This window comes from Papaver somniferum, chromosome 5, assembly GCF_003573695.1.
Source record: "Papaver somniferum cultivar HN1 chromosome 5, ASM357369v1, whole genome shotgun sequence".
NCBI lineage: Eukaryota > Viridiplantae > Streptophyta > Magnoliopsida > Ranunculales > Papaveraceae > Papaver > Papaver somniferum.
The window spans coordinates 130633493-130647581 of NC_039362.1; the positions used below are offsets into that span (position 1 = coordinate 130633493).

A 14089-nucleotide genomic window follows, 5' to 3' on the forward strand; every position below is an offset into this window, starting at 1 on the left:
CAGTGGACCACGAGTCATTTATGCACATTTCAGCGGGTTCGGAGAAGACGTCATCGGCTCTTGATGCAGAATCGACAACCTTATTAAAGGCAGTTACTTGGTTAAAAGAAAAAATATTGTCAAGCGTTTCAATAGTCTCCGATTGCAAAGTACTAGTCGACAATATCAACAGGGTGAGCACAAGCTTCTCTTGGCCAGCCGAAAACACTCTACAAGAGACCAAGATAATTTTGAAAGATCTCCCTCGAACTCAGATAAAATTTATAATAAAAAAACACAATTCAGCAGTAGACTACTTAGCTAAAGAAGTAAGGATAAAAAATCTCCAACATAAATCTACCAAATTGCAACAAAAAATCCAGGAATCTAATGTTTTTGATAACACATGAAATTGTAAATCTCTTAAACTATAGTTGCTGGTTAATAAAATTACTATTTAGCATCAAAATGTCGAGACAGCGTCAACGTAATGGTACCACTGGATCTAAGCCGCCACATAGTGTGAACTCATTTTTGATATTTCGGCTTTCCTTTTTACATAAGTACCAACTTTTAACCGATATTTCTCAAAAAAGACATGAAAACATGACATCAGAATACCCCACCAAACGATACCTTGCTTAGAAAAAAAATAAAAATCTGGACTTTACTGCAACTTGCTGTACTCATCTCTTTCTCTCATTTCTTCTACATACTTAAATAAATTATTACGTCTCCATTTTCTTACCTGATAAAAAAGATTTAAACAGAGATTCCTCAGAATATTTTCTAGTTTTATTCTTATTCCTCTTCATCTCCTCCTCCTCCCAACCTGCATTTTCATTTTCATTATTATGTGTAATACAGACTCAGAAGAACAAGTTGAAGAAGAAAAAACAATGAACAAAGAAAAGGTCTGGCCTTTGGATGATTCTGATGATGGGTTTATGAATACTCACTTGGAAAGTCTTCAAATTTCTGCTCCTGGGATTCAATCACTTACCAACCTTTCATCTCCTGTAAGTTCTTTTTGTTGTTTTTTACTTCCTTCCATTTTTTGTAAGTTGGATCTGATTTGAACTGAAATTTGAAGTATGGGTTTTCAAATCAGTGATTTGAGCTTGCAATTTTCCTGCTTGTATTGTTCTGAGTGTATGTTGTTGTGGGTTTTAGCAGCTAGAGACTATCTCTGAGAACAAGGTGGTAATCGACAGTAAACAGAATGAATTACCAAACTTTATACCTGTTATTCGATCCGGTGAGTGTTCTGATATCGGAGGACGACAATATATGGAAGATACTTCCGTCTGCATAAGTGATTTGGCTCAGAAATTTGGGTGCAATTCTTTTGATGGGGAGGAACGAATCTCTTTCTTTGGTGTAAGTTTCTTCAATTTGATCATACTTTTTTGCATTACTCAATTAGAAAGGCTTGAAATGAGAACAATTGTGTATGTATGCACTCAATCGAAAGATGTAAATCGATGCCGTCCAATTCAATTGAGTCTAAAATGCACCTGGCATGAATTTGTCACAGGTATTTGATGGCCATGGAGGAAAAGATGCCGCGCACTTTGTTCGGGACAACTTACCACGCCTCATTGTAGAGGATTCATATTTCCCTTTGGAACTTGAGAAAGTAGTCACAAGATCATTCAATGAAACAGATGCGAGGTTTGCAAGAAATTGCATTCTTCAGTCAGCCTTGTCTTCGGGTACAACTGCACTCACCGCAATGATATTCGGAAGGTTAGTTCCCCGCTGGTAAACAACATATATATCAATTAGGTGTACTCCTTTATTGTTTGTAGATATCATTGCTAATCGAATGTGGTTATGTCAGTGTCTCTTAAAACCGAATCTACATATTGACTGTTGGAAAATTACATTGCAGGTCTTTACTCGTAGCAAATGTTGGAGACTGCAGGGCAGTTTTATCAAGACTAGGGGTAGCAGTGGAAATGTCTAAAGATCACAGACCATGTTGTGTGAAGGAGCAGAAGCGTATCGAATCCCTTGGAGGGTACATTGATGATGGATATCTGAATGGTCAATTGGGTATAACTCGAGCGCTTGGTGATTGGCACATAAAAGGTTTGAAATCGAAAGAAACTAACGGAGAAGAACAAATCGGACCTTTAAGTGCAGAACCTGAGCTTAAACTGATAACATTAACAAAAGACGATGAGTTTTTAGTCATAGCAAGCGATGGATTTTGGGATGTATTTAGAAGCGAAAATGCAATACAGTTTGCGAGGAGAAGACTTCAAGAGCACAATGATGTAAAGCTGTGTTGCAAAGAAATGGTGGAAGAAGCAATCAAGCGAGGCGCAATGGACGGTTTAACTATGGATAATTTGACTGTTCTAATCGTTTGTTTTCATTCGGAACCACCTGTTGATGTTGCAGTGCACAATAGTAGATCTGCAATTAAAAGAAGTATTTCTGCAGAAGGATTACAAAGTCTTAGAGGTCTATTAGAAAGTTAAAGACTCACAAATCTTATAGTTTAAATCATGATTTATTTCTTGGGTATTTCACCTGAGTTCCAACTGTAAATATACATTTATGAAAGTAATAAAGATTTACCATCTCTGTTTATTTGGACAAGCTCTGTGCTCAATGATGAAGCGTGGCCTGGCCGGCAATCTCCGTTGGCTTAATACATTTGTAAACGCAAGTTGGCTTCCCTCCTTGGCTGGTCTTTTATTTTTCGTCAGGATAGTAAAAGATTACATCTAAAGATTTTTCCACTTGTTTGCCACCTCAGCAAGCGACTTAAACGACGAGCCACCCTCAGACAACGAACTAGCAGCAGCACCTTTAAGATCTCCCATCCTGCACCTAAGCTTGTGCCCTTCTTCTCCTCCCATAACTCCCTTAACACACCTAGAAATCTCACCACTCTCTATAATCCCATTTTTGTTTACTTTCGGCCTTAAAGCTACCTTCAAATCATCTGTAAGCATCACCGCATTCATTTTTTGCTCAGCAAAGAGTGGCCAAGCAATTAAGGGGACACCATTTATAACACTTTCAAGAGTCGAATTCCATCCACAATGAGTTAAGAACCCGCCAGTTGATCTGTGGCTAAGGATGCGCACTTGTGGTGCCCATGAAGAAACAACAAGACCTGACACTCTTGTTCTATCCAAAAACCCTTTTGGTAAGAATTCAAAAGGATCCCCAACGCTTTCGGAATTCAAGTAATTTGCATCTGCAGACGTATCAGTAGGGCTTCTTAGAACCCACAAGAACTTGTGTTGACTCATTTCTAGCCCCAAGGCTAATTCAGTTAGTTTCTCATTGGAGAGGGTTCCTGCACTACCAAATGAGATGAACAAAACAGAACACACTGGCTGATTATCCAACCACTGCAAACAACCAGACTGATCGTATCCATCATCGCTCACACCCGTTCTAATAAGTGGTCCGATTGGGTAAACTGGCGGGTTATCCCATTCTTTTCCATTCAAAGCCTTTATAGGACCGGGTTCGAGATCTTCAGAGCTATTGAGCAAAATACCTGCAGCTATATTTAACCTCCTCCAGTACTGTAAACTTCTGTTATAAATTTCTGGCTTCCTATCTTGAAGTAGATCCAGAAGATCGGTCCCCCAGGCCCAGATTGGCACACAACCTGGAATCTGAATTGGATGAGATACATCTCTATACTCACAAGAGTAAGCCTGGTCCATAACAGGTAAATGGTATAACAAAGACAAATACATAGCTGTTGATGGAAAGAAAATATAAGGTGTAATATTGTACTCGTTAGCAACATCAAGAGCACTAGTACCAAAGATATCAACAACAAGAGCAACAACACGATGACTAGAAGTAATGATTTTAAGCGACTCGATAAGAGAAGAAAGGGAACGAGTCACTGTTGAAACAATTCGGGAACCAATAGGGACATCATTCGGAATGTCACTTAAATTCACAGGAGATAAAAATATGGAATTGATAGAACCTGGAAGAGAATCAAGAACTAATTTCTGAGCTTCAGATGTAGAATTAATACTCTCAGTTGGAATGGTGAATGTAATTATGATACCATGATTAAGAACGAGTCGTTTAGCAAACTCAGTGAGTGGTATTAGATGACCCATACCTGGACTTGGAAGAATAATTACATGGGGAGGAAGAGATTGGTAAGTTTCCTCCATACCCGAACAAAGATCTGATAAATATGAAGACAAGGTGAAATTTGATAAAACTGAGCACAAAGTAGTGGATCAATGAGCTTTATATATTATATTCATATTTTTTTGGTAAACTTAAGGTTTATATAGAAATGCAAGAACAAATAATAGTTAATTCTCCCTGACACCACCTTGGAGAATTTTCCTATCATAATTCCTATAACGGTAAGTGCGGCACTCGCAGCAGTGTCATATTTCCTATAACGGTGAGTGCGGCACTCGCAGCAGTGTCATATCAGAGCCTCGTGGAGGAGAGTAGAATGTGACTCCTGCAGCAAGGACTGGACTATAGAGGAAGGTCCAACTGCGGTGCAATCGGATGGACAAGCTATTGGCGGAATTTGATTGTTCCAGGGCCTTTAAGCAGAGAACGTACGACACATTCCAATTGGACAAGAAAGCTGCAACCTGGTGGGAGTCCATGAAAGAACAGTTCCGATCTCATGCAAAAGAAAAAAACTGGCAACCTTATTTTCAGCTGATGAGTAAACAACAAAATACAGTCAACATCACACTCATATCCTAGGTATGGGTAGCCATTAACCAATACCAAAACATCCACAGTTCAATTACACAATCTCTTTGTAATAAGCTACTTACACGGGTCCAAGAGCATAGCTCAGTGGTATCCCATCAACTCCAGTAAGGAGGAAGTCAGAGGTTCGATCCCCACCGTAGAGGTTTGTAGTTAATTTAGTTGTACAGAGGGATTTGACGGGGTTGGGTCTAGCAGTGGGACTAGTCCAACTTGCTGGATTTGGGTAGGGACCTGGGTCCGGCTTTAGCCTTTTAAAAGAAAAAAAACACAAAATTGGTTAAAAAGACCAAAATCAACAATTCCTGGGTGAAATGGACAGACAAAAATGTAAAAATAGGCAGGATGTAACCAGTTTCATCGTCCCCATTTTCAAATATTTTTTCTTATTTTTAATTTACACAGGATGTATCCAGTTTCATCCTTGCTATTTTTTAAATTTGAGCTAGGATGAAACCAATTTCATCCTTACTAATTTTTTTGGTCATTTCACCCAAACTATTTTTTACTCGTCCATTAGAACCGCGATAATATTTGGACAAATGACCCATTTTCCGAAAAAAAAGGACTGCTTACACGCCAAATTTAAATTATAAAGCATTCAGCACTAATTAAAAGTGTTGTTTTTTTTGTTTTTTCTCTTCTTAAAATCGCTATTTTTTCTTAAAATCCCCTTTATCACTTTCTTTTTTCCATCAATAAAAAGCATTAATCTCCTTCTCTTTTAAAACACAATTTTCATAGACGAAACCTCTCTCAGAAACTCCATTTCACACTAATTACCATTTTTACCATTTTCTAATGGAGATACTTCTGCTAATAAAAGGTTTCGAGAAAAAAATTTGTGTCGCTGATTTTACAACCACGTGCTTTACTAGTAGAAGTAATCTCCACCGAAAAATGATGTTAGTATGAAATAGAGTTTCAAAAAGAGGTCTCGTCCAAGAAAATAAAATTTTGAAAACAAAAGAGATTCAGGTTTTACTGATGGTAAAAAAAATGTGAAAAACATGTTTTATGATATAGAGTAGTGATATAAATTTTACTAAGAAAGACTGCCGGAATTAAAAGAAAATGGGGGTGAAAATCGTGGAGGATATTATTGTAAGAGGAAAAACTTAAACTTACTTATTTTCTAAAATTAAATTTGATCTGAATTATATAGTGAAACATGGATGTTTTATGTAAGTGATCAATGGCAACCACTCTCTCGATCAGCCCCGTAATAATAATGTATGGGAGTCGGGCAATTACAAGCAACAAATAAAATTTAACAATATTGTTCCTTTTCGCATAACCTATGTCAATTCTATATTCACACACTAGACACCGAGTGCATACCACACCAGAATTTTTAGCTAACAAAAATGAACACACTTACATTATGGATGGTGCATATTTCTATCAATCATATACCAAACTGATCAAGAATCTCAAAATTGCTAATAGGGTATCAAACCGGTTGAGGACACCCCGGATTGACGGGGACAGGCTTCATCTGCAGAGACTCGGAAGCAAAAGTCATAATGGCTCTTGCACAACCTTTAGGAATTACTACTGCTTTAATAGCAGAAACCTGGTCGTTGCTCCTGACCACAAGAACTGCGACAGATAGACGATGGATGAAAGTACTTTTCGACACAGATTCTGAAACTCTTCTGCACTTTGTCACCTCCACTACAGCACCACCTTGGTATTTAAAGAGAATGATAAAGGAAATAAAGTACCATTTTAATCAGATACTACACAAAGCCACCCAGCACAACTACAGAAAAGGAAACCAAGCGGCGGACGACCTTGCTAATCACGCAGCGGATGGAAGCCACTCGGGGAATCTTGGAACCAAAATCTGGGAATATACAATTCCAACTTTCATTAGTCAAATTGTACTCAGCGACTCCATGGGTACTAAATACCCTCGTCTAATTTCCTCCTAGTTTTATTATTAGATACATGCTTAAAAAAAAAGAAAAAGAAAATCAAACCGGTTGAGGGTGTAACATTCCTATGTTTAGTACAACCTCGAGGAATTTGTTACCCCCTATTAGCAATGGAAGAATCCACTCATTATTCAAAAGACAATAGCGCGTCCAACTGTAGACGTCCAGCATATACACCGAACTTACTCATGGATCATGTATAGGCATATAGACATATGTCGCGGAAACAAAACATAGATAACTAGCTATTCACAAGACCACTTAATGTTCTAGATAACTACCATGACGTACTTCAAAACATAATCATATAAGCAAGTGGATTTCAGAACATATTAGCCCCGACGACTACAGTCAAAAGATGAATTAACCGATGAGTCTATTTGAGGGAAGATCTCGCTCCTAGCTAATTTATCAGGAGGGGAATCGCTCAACAACTTAACAAGAGACTCGCACAGACGGAGTTGAGAAGGATCGCAGGTAGATGAACGTGCGACCTTGATTGTATCAAGTAGAGGTCTCGCTCCAGAAACAACACCATCAGAGGAACGCAAATCAAGGGAGGTGGCTCCCAAAATAGAGGAAGTAGTTGGGAGAAGAGGAAAAGTAGTCACCACAGTACTCAAGGAGGAAGTAATGAGAATAGATGTTGAAGAAGTTGTGCAACCCAAAAATACAGGAATAGTCACAGAAGAAGAAATTAAAACATCTCCTACTGACGCGAAAACTTCTTCAGTAGAAGGAGGGATAGTTTGAGTTGTCGATGCGACATCCTTGAAAATAGAAATTTCTTTCTGAGATAAGGAGGAATTTAGAGAAGCTGAGGCAGCGATATCCTTTAAGGAAGCATGGGATGCATCGTCAGAAGAGGTGTAGAATACTAAAGGCGCGGTAGTACTCGCTGGTATATGAGGAGTAACACTCTTGGAGGAGATACTAGCTCTCTCACCAGAAGAAAGCTGTTTTGCGGGGTTAGACTTCTTTTTGAATTTGGGCAAAACCATGGTGGTATTGATCGCATGAGGATTCTTGCTTCTCTTAGGATTCTTCTCATGACCAACTTTGCTTGTGCCAGCCTTCACAAAACAACTCAGATAAGAAACAGAAGCAACAATATTGTTTATAAGGAATAAAGTGTTTCTTACTACCTTTTCCTGCGAAGCCTTCCTCTTGAGAGATTCATCACTCTTGGACTTTTGTGAAGGATTAAGGTTTGTGACGGTAATACGGAGAGGACTAGGGGAAGAAGCTTTACTCCAACAACACCAGTACGGGAATGATCAGAATAACAATTGGAGTAAGAACAGAAACAACACCAGAGTAATAATGGCGACATAAAGGTAAAAATAGAAATAATGGAAGCAATAGAGAAAGCAATATAAGAAATAGAAACAAACCTTTGAAGAGGATCCATGGAAGATCAACACTAGCAGGAGTTGCAAGAAGAATTGGATGAAGAACACCTTTTCCGAAGTGAAGAAACTCGATGAAGAAGAAGAAAGAATATAATTTCTCTCTCCGAAAGAAATTAATAAACAAGAAGGTGCAGCAAATAATATGAGAAGGTGCGACAAAATGAGCAACTTAAGATTTTCTCATCGCTCTTCTTCCCACAAAAGATCGCTAAGAGAAGAGGCAAAATGTATGGGTAAAATATCGCACACTTAATTATCATGCGAGATGACCTTCTCACAAGGAAGCGAACGCCCTCACACCAAGCATATCCCAAATGACGAACCGGATGACGTCACCTACTCACGAGTAAAGTGTGAAGAGTCGTGCGAAGAAAAAGAGCACGCGCGAGAAGATCCGTTATACATATGCGACAACAACGCAAGTCAGAACCGAAAATAAGGGCTTTATTAGCTGTCCTCCACTATGTAAACTCCTATATATAGGACCAACCAACATTGTATTAGGAGAGATCTTTTGGATAGTGGAGATAGAACTTGAGGAGAGAGAAAGTTATTTGTTTCTCAAGTTAAGGTTTTATCTTATCATTTTGTATTGATTTCTAAACTTAATAAAAACCTTTTAAGTGTTCTTCATCATGATTTCTTAGTTAGATTCACATATTATTAAAGGGGTGTAGTTGTGGGATTTCCTGCAACTACATTTTGGCGCTAGAATACAGCTCGGAGAAGGGATTACACATGTTTGTGAAAGTTTTAAAGGGATTTTTCAAAAAAGTTTCTTATTATTCTTGTTTTTTGAACAAAGATTTTGATTATTTCCGAGAGTTTTAAAAGCTCATGATCTTTAAACTCATTCCAAAAGTCATCGGTTCACGATTTGTAAGACAAAAACCTATAGATTTGAAAGAAGAATTTTAGTGGAATTTGGAGATCTTGTTTATATTTCAGGAACATTGAAAGAGCACGAGAAAAGGATCTGTAGAAGGAAGGAGAATAAGATAAGGAAAAAAGAGCAACAAAAAGACATGTGGAATCAGCATCAACAAAACAAATCGCCAGGGATGATAAAGAATGTTAGAATAAAAGAGGGAATAAAACGTTTACAGTGCAACATGATAACGAAATCACCTATGAATGTTGCAGATTTTCATGCAGGAATTACAGGCCAAATACATAAGCGTGATTTTGAAGGAAGGAGGATGCTGACTGTTGCGAAGATTTCTCCCTTGAAGGAATGGAAAAATCAAAAGATCACATTCGCGGCAGCAGATATACCAGAAGAAAACTTTGGGCGAACAGATCCATTGGTCATCACTGTACCTGTGAAAAGAAGCGCAAAAGGAACGGACACGAAACTAGTGGATGAATGGGCGAAAAACAAAACTTTTGTGGATACATGAACTCGGTAGATATTTTTATTTTACCATGCATTCAGGAGTATGGGATATGATCACGCAGATTTAATGCCCTCTGCGTATAACATTCATGGATTTAACAAAGCGGTAACAAAACCAAAAGGTGAGATAATCATGAATATACCATTGGGTGAGATACAAACACATGTAACATTATGCGTGGTGGATGTGGAAACATCATACAACATGCTCTTAGGAAGACCATGGGTACATGGCATCAAAGGCGCAGCGTCAACACTACATCATTGCATCTGTTTCCCAATGCCAAATGGAATAGGAGAAATCAAAGGTGACACAGATAGCGCGAAAGATTGCAGTCAAATAGACGTCAAGAATTATGAGGGACGAGCGAAAAAGCGATAAAAAATATGGAGAAAAGCTAAAGAGTCCAAGAAAGAAGAAGAAATCAGAGTCTACATGGTACGAGCGAAGGAGGGCAAAGGAATACCGAGAGAAATTCCAGATAAGGAAGGAGCACCAGTGAAAGAAATCAAAGAGCCATCCCCACTAGGTGAACCTAAAGCGAATTTTACCGCAGTCGAGCCAACAAAAGATATAAATGTAGGTACTGAAGAACCAAAGATATTAAAGATCGGGACCAAGATGGCAGCAGAGGAGGAAGAAAAGACGATAAACCTTTTAAAGGAATACAAAGATATGTTCACGTGGTACATGGATGAAATGCAAGTATAGATCCTAAATTCGCATGTCATAGGTTAGACATCAGGAAGGACGTGCGTCCATTCAAACAAAGAATAAGAAAGATACCAACAACATACCATCCACAAATAGAAGCTGAGCCACAGAAGATGCTTGACGCAGGAATAATCCGACCAGCCAAGTACCCAGAATGGATAGCAAACATGGTGGTGGTACCGAAGAAAAACAGTGGAATGCGTATTTGCATCGATTTTAGCGATCTGAACAAAGCACGTCCGAAGGATAGTTTCCCACTACCAGATATACCGCAAATGGGGAAGTTGCGTCTGGGAATGACAGATTATCTCTGATGGATGGGTATAAATGCTACAATCAAATTCCATTAGCAGAGGAAAATCAAGAACACACGGCTTTCTTCGCACCAAGAGGATTATATTATTATACAAGGATGCCATTTGGTTTAAAAAATGCAGGTGCAACGTATCAAAGAATGGTGGAAAAGATATTCGCAAAGTGGATACATACAACTTTAGAAGTATACGTGGATGATATGCTGGTAAAAGTAAAGAGGCTGAGGATCATGTTGACTACTTGAGAGAAATATTTGAACAGATGCGGCAATACAAGATAAAAATAAACCAAGCAAAATGCATCTTTGGAGTAGCCTCAGGAAAATTTCCTAGGATACATCGTATCAAAAGAAGGAATACAGGTGGATCCAGAAAAGGTACAAGCAGTCCGCGACATGCCCACACCAGCGACAGTAAAAGACGTGCATAAATTAAATGGGTTACTGGCTTCACTAGGGTGATTCATTTCGCATTCATCGGATAAGTGCAAGCATTTTTTTCAGCATCCTGAAGAAGAGAACCAAGTTCGAGTGGACGGCAGAATGCGAAAAATCGCTGCAAAGTATAAAAGATTATCTGATGAATTTATCTATTTTACAGAAAGCAGAACCAGGAGAAGATTTATTGATATATCTAGCTTCCACACCGCATGCATTGAGTGTCGTATTGCTTCGCCTAGATGAAGGGATCGAGAAGCCAATATATTACATAAGTAAAACGTACAATGCTGCAGAGAAAAATTATGCAAAGATCGAAAAGCTCATCCTCGCACTGGTTTATGCAACACAAAAGCTTTGCACCTATTTTCAGGCACACAAGATTAGAATGCTAACCAAAGTACCAATTGAATCTGTAATGAAAAACTCCAAAAGGTCGGGAAGAATAGAAAGATGGAATGCACAAGTGGGGCAGTTCGAAGTCAAATATGAAGTATTGTCCTCACCAAATCACAAGTTATCGCGGACTTCTTAACAGAATTTCCGTTGGAAGAAGATGAAGGTGTGGAAGAAATGATGGACATAGATGAAGAGCAGGGAAATCCCAAAGACCTTCTAACAGAGCGTAACTCAAAGAGATGGGAAATATTCGTGGACGGATCAGTCAATGGAGAAGGAAATGGTATTGGTATAATGATCATATCACCAAAGGGAGCGAGAGTGGTGCACACATTCAGATTAGAGTTCGCGTCTACTAATAATGGGACAAAATATGAAGGAGTGGTACATGCGTTAAGACTCGAAGTGGAGATGAAGTTAGATGACATAAGAATAACTAGTGATTCACAGTTAGTGATAAGACAAATTCAAGGCATATACAACATGAATGAACCATCTCTACAACAATACAAAGGACTTGTCGCAGAGCTCTCGTCAAAAATAGAGAAAGTGAACTGGAGACATATATGCAGAAATGACAATAGATTCGTAGATTCCCTAGCATTCATCGCATCAATGATAGTGGATCCTACCACACGGTACATAAAGATTGAAACACTCTATTTTCCATCCATCAGGAAAGAAGAAGAAGAGGCAGATGTCATGATCGTGGAAAACACAGAGGAAGGAAAAGCTGATGAAGAAGAAGATTGGAGATCACAACTTCATTCATACTTGGAGAAAGGGAAGGTACCAAGGAACAGACTAGAAGCGCACAAGTTAAAAAGCTGTGTGACAAATTACGAATTAAGAGAAGGGGTGCTTTACATAAAATCATTCCTTGGACCATCTCTCAGATGCTTGACGCGAAAAGAAGGAATGGAAATCTTGAAAGTAGTACACTACGGAGATGTAGGGAACCATAGTGGAGGGAGATCTCTAGCCTACAGAACAAGAATGCAAGGATATTATTGGCCTTATATGCACCAGGATGCGAAAGAAATATCGAGAAGATGCGAGGAATGTCAGAGGCATGGAAAAATAATACACGCACCTGGATCAGAACTGAACTCATCAACAAGCGTATGACCATTTGCAGAATGCGGCTTGGATATTGTTGGGCCATTCATACCCGGAACAGGGCAGAGAAGATATTTAATTGTCGCAGCGGACTACTTCACAAAATGGGCAGAAGTAAAGGCAGTCCAACACATTCGAGATAAAGGTATATTTACCTGTATATTCGAAAACATAATCTGCAGATTTGGGATCCCGGTGCAGTTGGTTTCAAACAATGGAAAGCAGTTTGAGGGCGAAAACATAGAAATGTTGTTGAATGCATTCAAGATACAAAGTGGAAAATCTACCCCTTTATACCCTCAGAGCAACGGGCATGTTGAGGCAACCAACAAGACAGTAGCAGACATATTGAAGAAGAAGTTGGAAGGGAACAATAAAGGATGGTGCGAGCAAGTGCACAATGCAGTGTGGGAATACAGAACGACACGAAGAGAGGCTACAGGGATGTTCCCCTTCTGTCTAACATATGGAGTAGAAGCAGTACTACCAACTGAAGTCATCATACCAACCACCAAGAGAGAGGCATTGGAGAAGAATTTAAATACAGATTTAATCTTAGCAAAGATAGATGACTTGGAGGAAAACAGAGAAGTCGCTCTGCAATATATGGAAAATTATCATAACAGGTTGGCGAGAGAATATAACAAGTGTGCCAAGAAAAGAGAATTCCAACCAGGGGAGCTAGTGCTAAGAGAAATACCACCTTATCAAAAGGGAGGAGATGGAAATCTAGAGAAGAAATGGGATGGACCATATATAATAAAAAGAATAGTCGGAAATGGGGCATATGAGTTGATGGATCCAGAACGGAAGAATACCGGGCGAAAACTCGATCACCCATGGAATAGGATATATCTAAAAAAGTATTATCCATAAAGCGCGCGACAAGAATGAAAAAATCAATGTATGTGCGAATTAAAGAAAGAGAAATAAATTGGCAATGTATATGCGAAAAACAGTTTTAAGAATATATGATGTTTCATAAGAATATATGAGCAGAAGAATGGGGCAACAATAAGACCTCAATAGGAGGCAATAAAACTTAAAACCTCTAACTAGGGAGGCTAGGAATCCAATTGTGGCGTGCACCCTAGTTCGCACATGTGCAAGAGGCAATATAAATAAGCCCTAACGCACGTCATAATTGAGGGAAACCTAGTAATGCATGGCTCGGGCGAAATCCATACCAACCCTGGAATCCGAGTCATGGATATTGGGGGAGAAATAAAAGCATATCCAGTAGAGACTCCTTAGTCGAAAGATTAAGGTACTAAGTTCTCTATCATGGAGTGTAGAAACTCGATCAGGGCGCCGCAGTACACGGTTGAGCCAAGAGTGCCGGGGGCGTCTGGAGCGTACCTCGCCGCTCTTGGCAAGTCCTGGCTATGATACACTCGGTCCTCAAGAAACCCCACCTAGGGTGAGGTCTTGTAACCATAAGCCATATCGGCAGAGGGACAAAAGACCGCGAAAACAGCTGGTTGTTGCATCACTGGATGGGAAGAGCCCACCCTAACCCGGTAGGGGTACGCTTCCTTGAAGGGGCCATCGGGGGAGGTATAAGGACGGCACCCTCCATCAGGGAGATGAATTGTGTCAAAGACATTAATATCATAAGGCTTTTGCTCATGGGAGTAA

At 39.3% G+C, this 14089-nt stretch overlaps 3 protein-coding genes across 4 annotated transcripts; 2 read left to right on the forward strand and 1 right to left on the reverse strand.

The window, feature by feature from the left end:
* Positions 1–660: 660 nt before the first annotated feature.
* LOC113282713 (probable protein phosphatase 2C 27) lies at positions 661–2589 on the forward strand. Of its 2 annotated transcripts, none has more exons than XM_026531772.1 (4): positions 661–998; positions 1156–1359; positions 1517–1728; positions 1874–2589. In XM_026531772.1, the coding sequence occupies exons 1-4, from the start codon at positions 834–836 to the stop codon at positions 2466–2468; spliced, it is 1176 nt and encodes a 391-aa protein (XP_026387557.1). In that variant the 5' UTR covers positions 661–833; the 3' UTR covers positions 2469–2589. The 2 variants fall into 2 exon arrangements, with proteins under 2 accessions (XP_026387557.1, XP_026387556.1); XM_026531771.1 differs by having other exon boundaries at positions 665–998; positions 1153–1359.
* LOC113282712 (hydroquinone glucosyltransferase-like) lies at positions 2485–4214 on the reverse strand. The gene has a single exon (XM_026531770.1). It carries the CDS (start codon positions 4146–4148, stop codon positions 2718–2720), a length of 1431 nt encoding a protein of 476 aa, XP_026387555.1. The 5' UTR covers positions 4149–4214; the 3' UTR covers positions 2485–2717.
* A 7295-nt stretch (positions 4215–11509) lies between these two features.
* LOC113279600 lies at positions 11510–13327 on the forward strand. The gene is made up of 2 exons (XM_026528281.1): positions 11510–12402; positions 12634–13327. The coding sequence occupies exons 1-2, from the start codon at positions 11510–11512 to the stop codon at positions 13325–13327; spliced, it is 1587 nt and encodes a 528-aa protein (XP_026384066.1).
* Positions 13328–14089: the final 762 nt, after the last annotated feature.

Excerpts from the sequence above, each read along its gene's own strand:
- LOC113282713 (XM_026531771.1), top strand. The coding sequence starts at position 834 with ATGTGTAATACAGACTCAGAAGAACAAGTTGAAGAAGAAAAAACAATG. Across the intron at positions 1,360-1,516 it reads AACGAATCTCTTTCTTTGGT|GTATTTGATGGCCATGGAGG; the intron begins GTAAGTTTCTTC and ends AATTTGTCACAG. Across the intron at positions 1,729-1,873 it reads ACCGCAATGATATTCGGAAG|GTCTTTACTCGTAGCAAATG; the intron begins GTTAGTTCCCCG and ends ATTACATTGCAG.
- LOC113282712 (XM_026531770.1), bottom strand. The coding sequence starts at position 4,148 with ATGGAGGAAACTTACCAATCTCTTCCTCCCCATGTAATTATTCTTCCA.
- LOC113279600 (XM_026528281.1), top strand. The coding sequence starts at position 11,510 with ATGGACATAGATGAAGAGCAGGGAAATCCCAAAGACCTTCTAACAGAG. Across the intron at positions 12,403-12,633 it reads AGATGCGAGGAATGTCAGAG|ATTTGGGATCCCGGTGCAGT; the intron begins GCATGGAAAAAT and ends CATAATCTGCAG.